This window comes from Aspergillus ruber (genome assembly GCF_000600275.1).
Source record: "Aspergillus ruber CBS 135680 unplaced genomic scaffold scaffold00014, whole genome shotgun sequence".
In the NCBI taxonomy this organism is placed as follows: domain Eukaryota; kingdom Fungi; phylum Ascomycota; class Eurotiomycetes; order Eurotiales; family Aspergillaceae; genus Aspergillus; species Aspergillus ruber.
Window position 1 is genome coordinate 240192 of NW_024467310.1, and position 12647 is coordinate 252838.

Here is a 12647-nt window from a genome sequence, read left to right on the forward strand (position 1 = left end):
TCCAGCCTCTTGATGTTGGATACTTTAGTCCCTTGAAGATTGCTTATGGTAAGCATATTGAAGGGCTTATGCGGGCGCGTGTCACCCATATCACTAAAGAAGATTTCTTTCCTGCATTTTACACCGCATACCAAGCCACCATGACAGAAAAAAATATCAAAGGTGGCTTTCAAGGGGCTGGCCTTATCCCTTTCAACCCTGAAAGGGTAATATCTAAGCTTGATGTCCAATTCAAAACGCCAACACCGTCGAATTCGCGGCCGACTAGTTCCCATAGCTGGGTTTCTAAAACACCAAATAACCCAATTGAGGCGTCATCCCAGACAAACCTTATCAAAAACCGAATCTCTCGTCACCAAGATAGCTCTCCATCATCAATTCTGAATGCTGTTGACATCCTCGCGAAAGGCACAACGAAGATAATGCATAAGATGGATTTGATGGAAGCAGAGATTCATGAACTTCAGGCGGCAAATGAGGCCCTTAGCAAACGCCGGAGGGCTAAAAAAACACGTCTAAGGAAAGGAGGGTCACTTTCTATACAGGAAGCTCAAGAATTAGGGGATCAAATGGAGGTTGAGGTACAACTGAAGGAGGAAACATGCAATGGGGCTGGTCAGCAACTGCGGACCGAGACACGCGCACGGCGCTGTGGCAATTGCGGAAAAGCTGGACACAATGCACGTTCCTGTCAGATAGTAGTAGAGATGTCTGAGGAAGGCGATTCTGGGTAATTTTAATGGAATTTATGTGCGTTGGTGGAAATATTGGGGTTAAAGTCGCGGCGGAGCGATTTCGTGTGACATTCGCCCGTGTGTGACATTCGCATGTGGGTCACGTTATGCCTTTTTCTCATTGCCGGTCTAAGGGTGATGGCCAGGTGAATGTTGGGATGATCAGTGGGTGAGCATGGCCTTGCGAAACCAAGCAGTATTCTAGAAGACTGTTTGGCATAAATAGGCTCTTGTTTCGCTTGAGCATCACTTTTTTCTTCTTCATTTTTCTGTATTGTGTGTCCTTCTAGAGACAATTCTGACGCTATTCATCTTTTCAAACATGTTGGGAAGAACTTTGGCACGGATGCTGATATCAAAAAAGACAATACCTTCTACTTTCTGACTCGTCCGCACTTAACCAACAACCCAGCATACGTGCTCGGTTGGCCTTGTTTCTCTATTCGTTACCTTTACCGTTTCTACTTGTTGATCACCTTACGAAGCCTGGAGGGGGCGAGATACCTTCGACGTGATATACAGAGGACCTGGATGGCCATTGAGCATACGATTACTTGGAAGACACTTAGGGTAAGTGTCCTGTCTCGAAATACAACTAACTAGAACCCTAGGTACGATACGAGAGAAGCCAGGTTGTGACATCCTGCTCCAGAATGCCATATCTTTGGATGGTCCCTTGAACTCGATTAAACCAGCCCTTTATCAACTCAGGATCCTCACATTTGGCACCTCGCCGTCCAAAGTTACGGGTGGAATGGAGGCCATTTCTGGCGTCAGAGGTTGTCATTTACGGCGTTGTTTTCACAGGTCCCTATATTCTAGTTGTAAAAACAGCATTCCTCGTTCTATTATCTATTCGAATAAACTATACATCATGTTGAGGAACAAGATTACATCACACATTCTGTCTCATGTACTAATCCGAACGCCTAACAGGAGCATTCAACCCCGTGAAATCAACACTGAATTCAATATAAACTTTTCGTTTCCGTTATTTCGCGTAAGAATATCTTAATTGCGGAGGAAGGTCTGATATGTGGGAGAGTCAGTGTGCTCACTGAACGGATAACTTAGATCCCGAAGAAAAGCCTCCAGGTCTTCCTTTTCGGATTCGGGGCATTGGATACCCGCCAGTACCTTGCCGACATTACCTCCGTAGTTACGGTAGTGGAACAGAGAGATGTTCTGGTTAGGTCGAAGAGTGGTGAGGAACTTGGCCAGAGCACCCGGACGTTCGGGGAACTCAAACATGAACAGGCGCTCGTCCAGAACTTCACAGCGGCCACCGACCAGGAAACGCAGATGCCGCTTGGCGAGCTCGTCATCACTCAGGTCCTTCGCGGACATTCCTTCCCTGGTCAATTGCTTGATAATGTTGGCTAGGTCTCTCTGACCTGTTGATGCCGATAGAGAGATACCCATCAGGATATCTGCGGACTCAACACGGGCGTACCGGTAGCTAAAGGCGGTTACGGCGTGGGGCATGACAACCTCAATGAGTTTTGCGAACGAGCCAGGCTTCTCAGGAATGGTGACGCTCAGGAGAGCCTCCTTCCGCTCACCCAAAGCAGCGCGCTCTGCGACGAAACGCAACCGATCAAAGTCCATGTTTGCCCCCGAGGTGACAGCAACCAGTTCCCGGCTGGTATCAGGGCTAGGGTTTTGCGCAATGTATTTCTTCAAACCAGCAAGAGCCAGGGCACCGGCCGGTTCGATAATAGACCGGGTGTCCATAAAGGCATCCTTGATCGCCGCGCACGTCTCATCTGTCGTAACCTGGATGACCTCATCTACCACATCGCGGGCCAGGCGCCATGGCTCCTCACCGACTGTCTTGACAGCTGCTCCGTCAGCGAAAAGCCCAACCTCTTTGAGAAGAATGCGTTCGCCCATTTTCAGAGACTGGGCCATGGCATTAGCGTCATCAGCCTCCACGCCGATGATTCGCACGTGGGGTGCAATACGCTTCAGGTAGACACCAATACCAGCAATCAATCCTCCTCCACCGACAGCACAGAAGACAGCCTCCAAGTTCTGTAGGTTTGCCTGGCGCACAATTTCCATTCCGATAGTTCCCTGGCCGGCGATGACGTACGGGTCATCGAACGGCGGGATGCTAGTAAGTCCATGCTGCTTCTCCAACCGATGTGCTTCTTCCTTGGCCGCATCGAAGTCGTTTCCGTGAAGAATGACACTGCCACCGAGACGGGAAACATTCAGGTGCTTGATCGCGGGGGTACCGGAGGGCATCACGATGGTGGCGGGGATCTTTAAGTGGCGGGCAGAAAATGCGACACCTTGCGCATGGTTACCTGTTCAGATATAAGCAACTGCCTTCTCTCCTAGGAAGACAAAGTGCTGACCTGCAGAGCAAGCAACGACACCCTTCCACCGTCTCTCCGGAGGCAAATGCGCCATCTTGTTATACGCTCCACGGAGCTTGAAACTGAAGACGGGAAGCATGTCCTCTCGCTTGAGAAGGACCTTGCATTCGAGGCGATTGCTGAGATTGACAGCATGGTGCAGTGGTGTTTCTTCGATGACATCGTAAACCCGCGACGTCAAAATCAATCGGAGATACTAGACCCATGACGAACTTGCATTAGCAAACAAAGATGGTCTTTGAATCAAACAATTACACAGACAGGCATAACCTCACGTCTGGATACCCATTTGGAAGCAGGAACGAGTCTGCAATGCCCCAATCCGGCGCCGATCCTAACTGGTCAACCTTCTCCGATGGCGGCGTCGGGGCAGCGGCGTATTCGGTCAATGCCAGGTTATTCACCTTGGCAGCAAGGGGGGTTGTCGAACCGTCAGTCATGGTTGTCTTTCTCACAAGCTGGATTGAATAAAAAGACAGCTCAGAGAGCAGAGTTGGAAGCAGCGATAAGGCTTCGAAGTAGCTTGTGAGACCATCGGCGTTTACTTTTTGGAAAACCCCGTGACTGCGGGACGGTCTATGAGTCATCAACCCTAAGCCTGGGCCCTAAGCCCCTCCTTTACGGATGCAGCGGTGTTGCATGAACGATGATCACTTGCAGCAGAACTACAGAAAACATTGTAAATAGCCTCGAACGTTCTTTCAGGTGATAAATACATGTAAGGCACAAGACTTGATTTACAATTCCTCAGTATCTATTCCGTACGGGGTCCTTGTCCCATTAATTTCATCTAATTGGCCAGACTATTACTAGATACCGGCCGTTACTTACCGTATCGTTCTGTAATACGCGTAACACAGAAAATCGCTTGGCATCAACTCGCTTTTGCGACGTCATGTTCCGCATCAACTGATACTACAAAAGCCCACTATTCTCTCTAGGAACATTGAACGGTCTCAATAGAACGAAATTGGACTTGTACAGTCAATCTGCGTGTTCCGCTACGAATACAGAGACCGATCCGACTCTGCGCGACTCGGAGCTCCGCTTGTGATTGATCCGGAACGGCCGAACCTCGATCGATCTTAATTGAATCCAACGCCTCTGGTTTTCCAACGTCGTCGTATACTACGCTACAGTCGACAATATGAGCACCCGCGAACCTCTTCCCTCGTCTTTCGATGACCATCCGTACGTGCCGAACCTCTATATAACCGCCTTCCGTTACGGGCGCAGGAAAAGCTAACAGGTGAACGATGTAGTGAATTCAAGGAGGAATCATCTTTTCAAAAGTTTACCAGAAGACTCAAGGAGGAGCCCTTGATTCCGCTTGGTAAGTCCAATCCCACCCCAGTACTGTGGGAACTACAAATGTCGGACGGTGGACAACCAGGTCTAACAACCTATTCTAAATCCAGGATGCGCCGCAACATGCTACGCCCTATACCGCGCCTACCGTTCTATGAAAGCCCGTGACTCCGTGGAAATGAACCGGATGTTCCGCGCCCGTATCTACGCCCAAGGATTCACCCTCGTCGCTATCGTCGCTGGGGGCATGTATTTCAAGACGGAACGCCAGCAGCGCCGAGAATTCGAGAAGGCTGTCGAGGTACGGAGGTCCCAGGAAAAGCGCGATGCGTGGTTACGTGAACTGGAGATTCGTGATAAGGAGGATCGGGATTGGAGGGAGAGGCATGCTGCTATGGAGGCGGCTGCCAAGGAAGCTGAGCGGAAGGGGGCTGCTAAGGCGGCGCTTGAGCAGGATACGGCTCGGTCTGCTTTAGAACCTGGTGATGAGAAGAGTTCGCTTGGGGTATTGGATGCTGTGAGGGATATGGTGTTGGGGCGAGGATAAGGTTGAAGTGAAATGACATTTAGGTGGATTGAAATGGCGGATTGAGCTGTTTGGTGGTTTATATCATTGTACATACGTCTCGGGCCTTCTATAGCATTGGTTCCCTTTCTTTATGAGTATTGCCTTTAGACATGGAAGTATTTTTATGGCTCATGACGTATAATGTTGTAACGGTCCTAGGTCGAGTATATAAACCAAATGAAGTAGACAACAATACCTTCACTACAGTCCTATCCAAGAAAAGCGATACTTTATCTATCAGTTGCAAATGCCTGAATTCACTGCCGATATATCTCGCAAAGAACCGTCAACAAGTAAGTCCTGATCCAGTCCATCCGGCAAACCACAATACTCTAACCCATACTTCGTCGCAGATACTCTCTTGGAACATGCCCGAAACAGGTCCAACAATGTCAAAGAACTTTCAGGCGCAGAATCGCAAAATACGACAGGAGTTTCGGCCGATAGAAGCAGGGCTCCGGTTGACCAGGATCTAGAAAAGGGTAGTGTACACAGGGCACAAGTGGACAGGAGCAGTTCGTTGAAGTCGTGAGTTCGATGATTTGCTTCTAGTATTCGTCATTACTAAGAAGAAGGACTGACTTTTATGTGCTTCTAGAATCGAAAGAAGAGCGAATTACTCCGGGATACACTAGGAACCGTAGCATACAGAAGATAGGTGGCGGGAACTAGACATTACAGTGGTTCTGAAGAAATCCATTCATATAAGTACATATATACATGTTTTGGCAGGATATTTCTGATGTTTCTGCCATTTTTTATGGACTATAAGGTACTTGAGGCATAAACTTCTTGGTGTTAACCCACCAATTCATCGATATACCGTCTCATGGTCTGAAACTCCGACTTGCCAGTCTGTCAAGTGTCAGATATCAGATAATGCGAGAAAGAAAAACAGAAAATGCAATTCTTACCGAATGTAGATACCGTATATGTTGCTGTTACAATCAATTAGTTTAATACGTAAGCATCCTACAGTATTAACGACTTACCAAGTCGGTTACCTTGCGGTGGCGCTCAAACTCCTCGCGAGCATAGTTTCGTAATTCAACCTTTGTTGGCGAGTTGGGGATTTCTTCAATTCAATCAGCTGGTTGACTTCCATCCAGAGTTGAGACGAAGAGGCTCACTATTCAGAGCTCTGACGATTTCTCTCCATAAGCCCAAGACTCGTTGTCTTTGGATGAACTGGAGATACCGCTATTAGCGACTATTGTTGAAATTTTATCACAGAGATATAGCAAAGCAAAGCAGTTTTCGCTTATATAGTCATATGCCAACAACTCACATGGTCGAAGCTAACAACCGGCTTCCTCAACTTTGACGGTTGGTCGCGGGCAATGGCCGCGAGTAGTCTCAATGACGTCCGCATCTGCTATTAGCATGCCAGGAGCGCTATGCGCTTTGTATTAAAGAAATTGTGAATATATAGAGAACTCTGTTGTTGTTGAAATACGCGGACCAGTAGTATTCCTGGGTGACGTGACGACCGATTGCCGTATCTGGTATAGTCTGCCAATTCGCTATGACTTTCACGTGACTTTGGATGCACCTATCTCTTTGAATTTCGTATCTTCAACAACTATGCCCAACTACGGACCTTAGAAGACATAGTCTTGACATTACGATGGCCTCTACTAATAAAGTCAAATCCCTTCCTTTATCATCACAGACACATATGGTATTAACCTCCCCAACAGATATCCCCAGCCCGCCGAAGTGGCCATACATTACGGCGATCTCACTATGAAATTTAAGCTCGATGGATCCAAAAGCGCTATCCGACTTTTTGAAAGAAGCGACGCTTCTCTCAGGCTAGCTATTGCCGGAAGTCACGATCTCACACTAGATACGCCTATGTTCAAGAAGAAAGTTGCAGAAGCAAATGAGCCTTTGGATCCAAGATTAGTCCGGAGAGTATACGGCAGTCATTATGAAATCAGGAGCGTGTTTGACAATAGCAAGGTTATACTACTGGGCGAAGGAACGCATCATTTTACTGTGCGGACTAGAGCTTCATTAATCATCTATGCCAGCCCACACACTCCTTCCCTTGGAGACTGGTGTTTTCAGTACCGCCCCGGCCAAGGCCATGAATTTGCGATTACGAGCGATGTTGATGTGGCCATCACACATGAACTGCCTAAAGGCATCATGGATTACGCTAATGGTCAACGTACAGGTAGTTCGGATCTATTTGGAGTTGTTGCTCGGGCCCAGACCGCGCATGCACTGCTTTGGTCACATCCACAAGGACTGGGTTGTAAAACTCGTTGCATGGAGGGAAGGTTTCAGTGAGGAACCTTCTCATATGACTGGCATTGACAACGAGAATTCACTTGTGGTTGGAAGGCTTTCTGATATTATCCAGGAGAAGACCCACAAGACCTTCTACATGACCAGCCACCGCAACAGCGACCCGCATACAATTCAAGATGGCACCCATGTACTATTCGTCAATGCTGCTATTGAGGGTACTACTGGAGAATATTCGGTGTAGCCGCCGTGGTTAGTTGGCCTCGAGCTTCCGAAGGTTTAAGCTGGTCTTGCCATATACGATCTTATTTGATCTCATCTTTTCATTCAATGCTAATAAAACCAGGTCAGCTTCCATATTGCAATACCAATTACATTAAAATTACAAATGAAAGGAACATTTTCTAGCGGGTATCCTGCTACGATGGACAAGTTTAGTATCATATCTGATCTGGCGTAGATACAACAATGATAATAACTCACCCGATATCAGCACATATAATCAATATTTTCTCGAATGAGACCAATCCATGTAATTGCTCCATAATTCCTCTAACTACCAGCTGTTGGATCAAATGTCCAGTCAGCGTTAAGGAATATTTGATACTAAGCGAATGACCAATAAGACGGCTTCCACGTGACCTGTACCTGTCTCCAAATTTTTCTCTTCCGCAAAGCGAAATCGCGACGGGGAAAAGGAATTGCAAGAAAAGAAAGCCTCAACTTTCTTTTATTGTGTGTGGGCGGCCGACGGACAGCCATGAGATCTCCAGCTCTTGCACGGTTGCAATACCGTGCCGTTTCTGGCCTGACCAAATCGTCTACTCGACTCCAGTCTCAGCAATTCCTCGCTAGGCGATGCGCTTCCTCGACGGCCGCTTTCCGGAGCCCCATTGTTGCTGGGCCGGCTTACCAGACTGCCTGCAACTCGCAATGGCAGCAGAGGAGACATGCTTCGGCTACGGCAACTGCAGTGTGAGTGTCTTCTTCTCTTAATACTGTGATTGGTTTTGTTAATTGTTTGTTGTTTATTAGGCTCGAAGCTGCATCGTCGAATCCGGAAACACTCTCGCAAGAAGCTATCATTGATAACCTAGATCCCGTTGAAGCCGCACGACTGTCGAAAGTTCGGAATATTGGTATTGCGGTATGGACATCTACCTTCTTTGAGAATGAGACAGCTCCCGGGGTCTGACAGGGCATCGTTGTTTAGGCACACATCGACTCCGGCAAGACCACCGCAACCGAACGAGTTCTCTTCTACACCGGTCGTATCAAGGCTATCCACGAAGTTCGTGGTCGGGACAGCGTTGGCGCAAAGATGGACTCCATGGATCTCGAACGTGAGAAGGGTATCACCATTCAGTCTGCAGCTACCTTCTGTGACTGGGTGAAGAAGAACGAGGAGGGCAAGGATGAGAAGTACCACATTAACTTGATTGACACTCCCGGACACATTGACTTTACAATTGAGGTTGAGAGAGCTCTGCGTGTTCTGGACGGTGCAGTCATGATTCTGTGTGCCGTCTCGGGCGTGCAGTCGCAGACCATCACCGTCGACCGACAAATGAGACGTTACAACGTTCCTCGTATTTCCTTCGTCAACAAGATGGACCGTATGGGTGCCAACCCCTTCAAGGCCATTGACCAGATCAATAACAAGCTCAAGATCCCCGCTGCCGCTGTCCAGGTGCCCATTGGAGCCGAAGACGAGTTCGAGGGCGTTGTGGACTTGGTCCAGATGAAGACGCTCCGCAATGTCGGAGAGAGTGGTGAAGAAATTCACATCTCGGATGAGATTCCTGAGAAACTAAAGTCATTGGTGGAAGAGCGGAGGAAGATGCTCGTCGAGATTCTCGCCGATGTCGACGACGAAATGGCTGAGCTTTTTCTGGACGAGCAAGAACCCACGCAAGACCAAATTAAGGCCGCCATCCGACGGGCAACCATCTCACTCAAGTTTACTCCGGTTTTCATGGGATCCGCACTGGCGAACAAGACTGTGCAGCCCATGCTGGACGGTGTTGTTGACTACCTCCCGAACCCATCTGAGGTGCAGAACACTGCTCTTGACAAGAAGCGCAACGAAGCTTCCGTGAAACTCGTCCCTTACAACTCTTTGCCTTTCGTCGGTTTGGCGTTCAAGCTCGAAGAGAGCAACTTTGGACAGCTGACCTACATTCGGGTGTACCAAGGTACCCTGCGGAAGGGAGCCAACGTCTTCAACGCCCGTAATGACAAGAAGATCAAGGTTCCCCGTATTGTGCGTATGCACTCTAACGAAATGGAGGAAGTCCAGGAGATCGGTGCTGGTGAAATCTGTGCAGTCTTCGGTGTTGACTGTGCCTCCGGTGACACTTTCACCGACGGACAACTGGGTTACAGCATGTCCTCCATGTTCGTTCCTGAACCTGTCATTTCGCTCTCTATCAAGCCCAAAAACAACAAGGACTCCGCCAACTTCTCCAAGGCCATGGCTCGTTTCCAGAGAGAAGACCCTACCTTCCGTGTGACCTACGACACCGAGAGTGAACAGACCCTCATCTCGGGAATGGGTGAACTGCATCTGGACATCTACATCGAGCGCATGCGCCGTGAATATCGCGTCGACTGTGAAACCGGCCCACCGCAGGTCGCCTACCGTGAGACCATCGGTCGCCGTATTGATTTCGACCACCTGCTCAAGAAACAATCGGGAGGTCCCGGAGAATACGCCCGTGTTGTCGGCTGGATGGAGCCAACCGGCAAGCTGGAAGACAACTGCTTCGAAGAGCAAATCGTGGGAGGTAGCATCTCGGAGAAGTTCCTGTTTGCATGTGAAAAGGGATTCCACATTGCTTGCGACAAGGGCCCACTCATTGGTCACAAGGTTCTGGGCACCAAGATGGTCATCAACGACGGTGCCACCCACATGACTGACTCGTCGGAAATGTCCTTCAAGAACGCCACGCAGCAGGCCTTCCGTAAGGCGTTCACGGAGAGTGGCCCTGCCGTCCTGGAGCCCCTGATGAAGACAGTTGTCACGGCTCCCGCTGAGTTCCAGGGTGACGTTATTTCGCTCCTGAACAAGCGCAATGCCACCATCAACGACAGTGAAGTTGGTGTTGATGAGTTCACCGTGTACGCCGACTGCAGTCTAAACGGTATGTTCGGCTTCAGTTCCCACCTGCGTGCCGCCACCCAGGGTAAGGGTGAATTCACCATGGAGTTCAGCCATTACGAGAAGGCTCCTGGCCAATTACAGTACGTTCCTCCCTTAATTCCCTATTCAATTTCTCCAAATTACTAACGCAATCGCTTCCCCAATTACAGAAAAGAACTCATCGACAAGTATCTCAAGGCCCAGGCCGACAGACACAAGAAATAAACCCTTTATCCTTACCCTGACAAAAATCATGAATCTCCTCCCGCCCAGTTATATATCCCTCGCCCGCGAACACCTCTTCTCTTCTCCGACATGTATTATGCCTTTTGAATCCGATGATAATAAACCTCCTTACACTCTCCTATCCTGATTGATGACCTGAGATATGTAGAATAGAACAGTACATGGAAATTGCATTTAGTTTTCGTTTTCTAATTAGAATCAAAATTTAGCTGTTTTGGAGTTACCATGGCCTGATAAAGTGTTCCATGAATATATATGTATACATAGTTGACTTGACTGTCTCGTAAATTCCTCATACTAGGAATTGCCTTTAGTCTGTCGTAATCGGAATGAAGCTGTTATCAAATACCATGCATCAATCAGTCCTCAAAAGCCCTGAGAACAGCCAAAGACGCAACAGAGAAAGTCGCAACACGGTTATGACCTAAATCGAGTCAGCCTCGCTTGCCAAGGAAAAACACTGGTAACAACATACCTCCATACCCCACACGCTCCCAGCGAACTTTCTTAACAGCAGACGAATCCTCAGTCGACCTATTCTCCCAGACCTTAACCTCACCGGGCCCATGCTCCTGCTTCTTCTCATAAACCAAACGACCAGGGACGTCCGACTGACCTTCGCCCGTCGCAGCTACCCAAACACGACGGCCTTCATACCACGGGATCTCAACATCATCCCGGGCATGCACGATAGCTAGGTCCAAGTTCTTACTAACGTAGCCGGCGTCAGAGTCGATTTGAGCTGTCGGTCCAATGCCCGCCAGACGGGCCACACGCGCCGCTGTATCCCAGTGGTCGAGTATATGGCTCACAGCCCATTTTTGCACGCGAGGATAGCCTCTGAGAGGAGAGAGCATGGGCGGTGTTATACCCTTTAAACTGTAAGACTCAACCACACTAGCGACGTTGCTGAAAGACGCGAGCAGAACCACGCCGGCAAATGGCTCTGGGTTCTTAACGGCAGGCTGGATGGCGGATGGGTCTTCGGATCCAAAAGCCCATCGCTCAGCTATTGCAGCGCTGACTGCTGTTCCAAGGCTTTGGCCGACAAGGACGATGCGGGATGGAGGGATGTTCAGCGGAGCGGAGGTGAGGAGGTTGATGAGTGACATGCCGTCTGTGATTAGGCCTTCTTCCGTGGGAGAGCCGGTGGACACGCCGAATCCGCGGTAGTCGAGGGCGAAGACGTGGACGGGGTCTGAGGGGGTGGAGAGACCGAGGAGCATTCGGTAGATTTCTGGTCTTTGGGCGGATGCTAGGTGGGCTGCATTGCCGTGGACTGCATACATTTAGCTTCTATACAAGTGCAGAATTAGCATGGATCAGGAGGCGGTACTTACAACTGATAACCACTCTGGCCTTCGGGTCATTGGCAAGCAGCTTAAAAGTGATTGTCTTGGTGTAGTCCTCAGCCGGGCCAGAAGGCTCATTGACGGCTAATTCTTCCTCATGCTCATGGCATAAATGCAGTGGAAGAATATGCCATCCATACAGCGTCTCGTTGTCTGGAGTTTTCAGATGAAAAGGTTGAACCTGCGTCTCTGTTCGAATATCAGTAACTGCCACTCCCTGCTGAATGCCAATACTCCGGAGACTTACTCAGGAATCCAAATTGCTCGACATCGTTGACATTTTGCCAGAGCGTCGGGTTGACCTTATTTGCGTACAGCATACTGGGATGGTCTCTGTTATTAGATTGGGACCCATTGGAGGTACACATGGATACCACTTACAATCGCTGGACCGTGGGATAGGTCATGGAGATGATGAAGCATATATAGAATAGGCCTCCGGCAACTAGAGTCCAGTATGCCCGTTTGAATATGGGCAGCAGTTCCATGCTGGCGATGTATATCCTGCGTATAGTCAGCTTCATTTTATGCCTGGCAAGGGCTGAATGGCTTACCTGTCAATACCTAAAAATCAATGAAAGCAACAAAAATACCCAGAAATACCGTCAAATTTCCAGTTGTCTATACTTGTATTCTTTGCGGCGGTTGTGGTCGTGG

At 48.9% G+C, this 12647-nt stretch overlaps 7 protein-coding genes across 7 annotated transcripts; 4 read left to right on the forward strand and 3 right to left on the reverse strand.

Annotated features, from left to right (window-relative positions):
• Nucleotides 1-379: 379 nt before the first annotated feature.
• On the forward strand, nucleotides 380-844 carry EURHEDRAFT_412684 (uncharacterized protein). Its single transcript, XM_040781964.1, has one exon. It carries the CDS (start codon nucleotides 432-434, stop codon nucleotides 732-734), a length of 303 nt encoding a protein of 100 aa, XP_040638539.1. The 5' UTR covers nucleotides 380-431; the 3' UTR covers nucleotides 735-844.
• Nucleotides 845-1519: 675 nt separating this feature from the next.
• EURHEDRAFT_412686 (threonine dehydratase, biosynthetic) lies at nucleotides 1520-3715 on the reverse strand. The gene is made up of 3 exons (XM_040781965.1): nucleotides 3394-3715; nucleotides 3098-3314; nucleotides 1520-3046 (listed from the first exon to the last, which is right to left on the reverse strand). Exons 1-3 carry the CDS (start codon nucleotides 3556-3558, stop codon nucleotides 1746-1748), a joined length of 1683 nt encoding a protein of 560 aa, XP_040638540.1. The 5' UTR covers nucleotides 3559-3715; the 3' UTR covers nucleotides 1520-1745.
• Nucleotides 3716-4265: 550 nt separating this feature from the next.
• On the forward strand, nucleotides 4266-4973 carry rcf1 (respiratory supercomplex assembly factor RCF1; the record flags this gene model as incomplete). Its single annotated transcript, XM_040784376.1, has 3 exons — nucleotides 4266-4309; nucleotides 4381-4451; nucleotides 4537-4973. The coding sequence occupies 3 exons, from the start codon at nucleotides 4266-4268 to the stop codon at nucleotides 4971-4973; spliced, it is 552 nt and encodes a 183-aa protein (XP_040638541.1).
• Nucleotides 4974-5670: 697 nt separating this feature from the next.
• Nucleotides 5671-6459, reverse strand: EURHEDRAFT_412688 (LYR motif-containing protein 2). The gene is made up of 4 exons (XM_040781966.1): nucleotides 6283-6459; nucleotides 6125-6182; nucleotides 5987-6069; nucleotides 5671-5932 (listed from the first exon to the last, which is right to left on the reverse strand). Exons 1-4 carry the CDS (start codon nucleotides 6364-6366, stop codon nucleotides 5867-5869), a joined length of 291 nt encoding a protein of 96 aa, XP_040638542.1. The 5' UTR covers nucleotides 6367-6459; the 3' UTR covers nucleotides 5671-5866.
• A 60-nt stretch (nucleotides 6460-6519) lies between these two features.
• Nucleotides 6520-7677, forward strand: EURHEDRAFT_412689 (uncharacterized protein; the record flags this gene model as incomplete). The annotated part of the gene is made up of 2 exons (XM_040781967.1): nucleotides 6520-6530; nucleotides 6695-7677. The coding sequence occupies 2 exons, from the start codon at nucleotides 6520-6522 to the stop codon at nucleotides 7290-7292; spliced, it is 609 nt and encodes a 202-aa protein (XP_040638543.1). The 3' UTR covers nucleotides 7293-7677.
• Nucleotides 7678-8010: 333 nt separating this feature from the next.
• EURHEDRAFT_402966 (elongation factor G) lies at nucleotides 8011-10617 on the forward strand (the record flags this gene model as incomplete). The annotated part of the gene is made up of 4 exons (XM_040780182.1): nucleotides 8011-8225; nucleotides 8286-8397; nucleotides 8464-10493; nucleotides 10563-10617. 4 exons carry the CDS (start codon nucleotides 8011-8013, stop codon nucleotides 10615-10617), a joined length of 2412 nt encoding a protein of 803 aa, XP_040638544.1.
• A 380-nt stretch (nucleotides 10618-10997) lies between these two features.
• Nucleotides 10998-12478, reverse strand: EURHEDRAFT_377863 (alpha/beta hydrolase; the record flags this gene model as incomplete). Its single annotated transcript, XM_040779010.1, has 5 exons — nucleotides 10998-11062; nucleotides 11114-11917; nucleotides 11979-12179; nucleotides 12238-12311; nucleotides 12372-12478. 5 exons carry the CDS (start codon nucleotides 12476-12478, stop codon nucleotides 10998-11000), a joined length of 1251 nt encoding a protein of 416 aa, XP_040638545.1.
• Nucleotides 12479-12647: the final 169 nt, after the last annotated feature.

Bases quoted from the DNA above. Each gene is read 5' to 3' on its own strand.
- EURHEDRAFT_412686 (XM_040781965.1), bottom strand. From the start codon at position 3,558: ATGACTGACGGTTCGACAACCCCCCTTGCTGCCAAGGTGAATAACCTG. The intron at 3,315-3,393 runs GTGAGGTTATGC...TCATGGGTCTAG, and splicing joins TTCCAAATGGGTATCCAGAC to TATCTCCGATTGATTTTGAC. The intron at 3,047-3,097 runs GTCAGCACTTTG...ATATCTGAACAG, and splicing joins TGTCGTTGCTTGCTCTGCAG to GTAACCATGCGCAAGGTGTC.
- EURHEDRAFT_412684 (XM_040781964.1), top strand. From the start codon at position 432: ATGGATTTGATGGAAGCAGAGATTCATGAACTTCAGGCGGCAAATGAG.
- EURHEDRAFT_412688 (XM_040781966.1), bottom strand. From the start codon at position 6,366: ATGCGGACGTCATTGAGACTACTCGCGGCCATTGCCCGCGACCAACCG. The intron at 6,070-6,124 runs GTGAGCCTCTTC...ATTGAATTGAAG, and splicing joins AATCGTCAGAGCTCTGAATA to AAATCCCCAACTCGCCAACA. The intron at 5,933-5,986 runs GTAAGTCGTTAA...TGATTGTAACAG, and splicing joins ACCGCAAGGTAACCGACTTG to CAACATATACGGTATCTACA.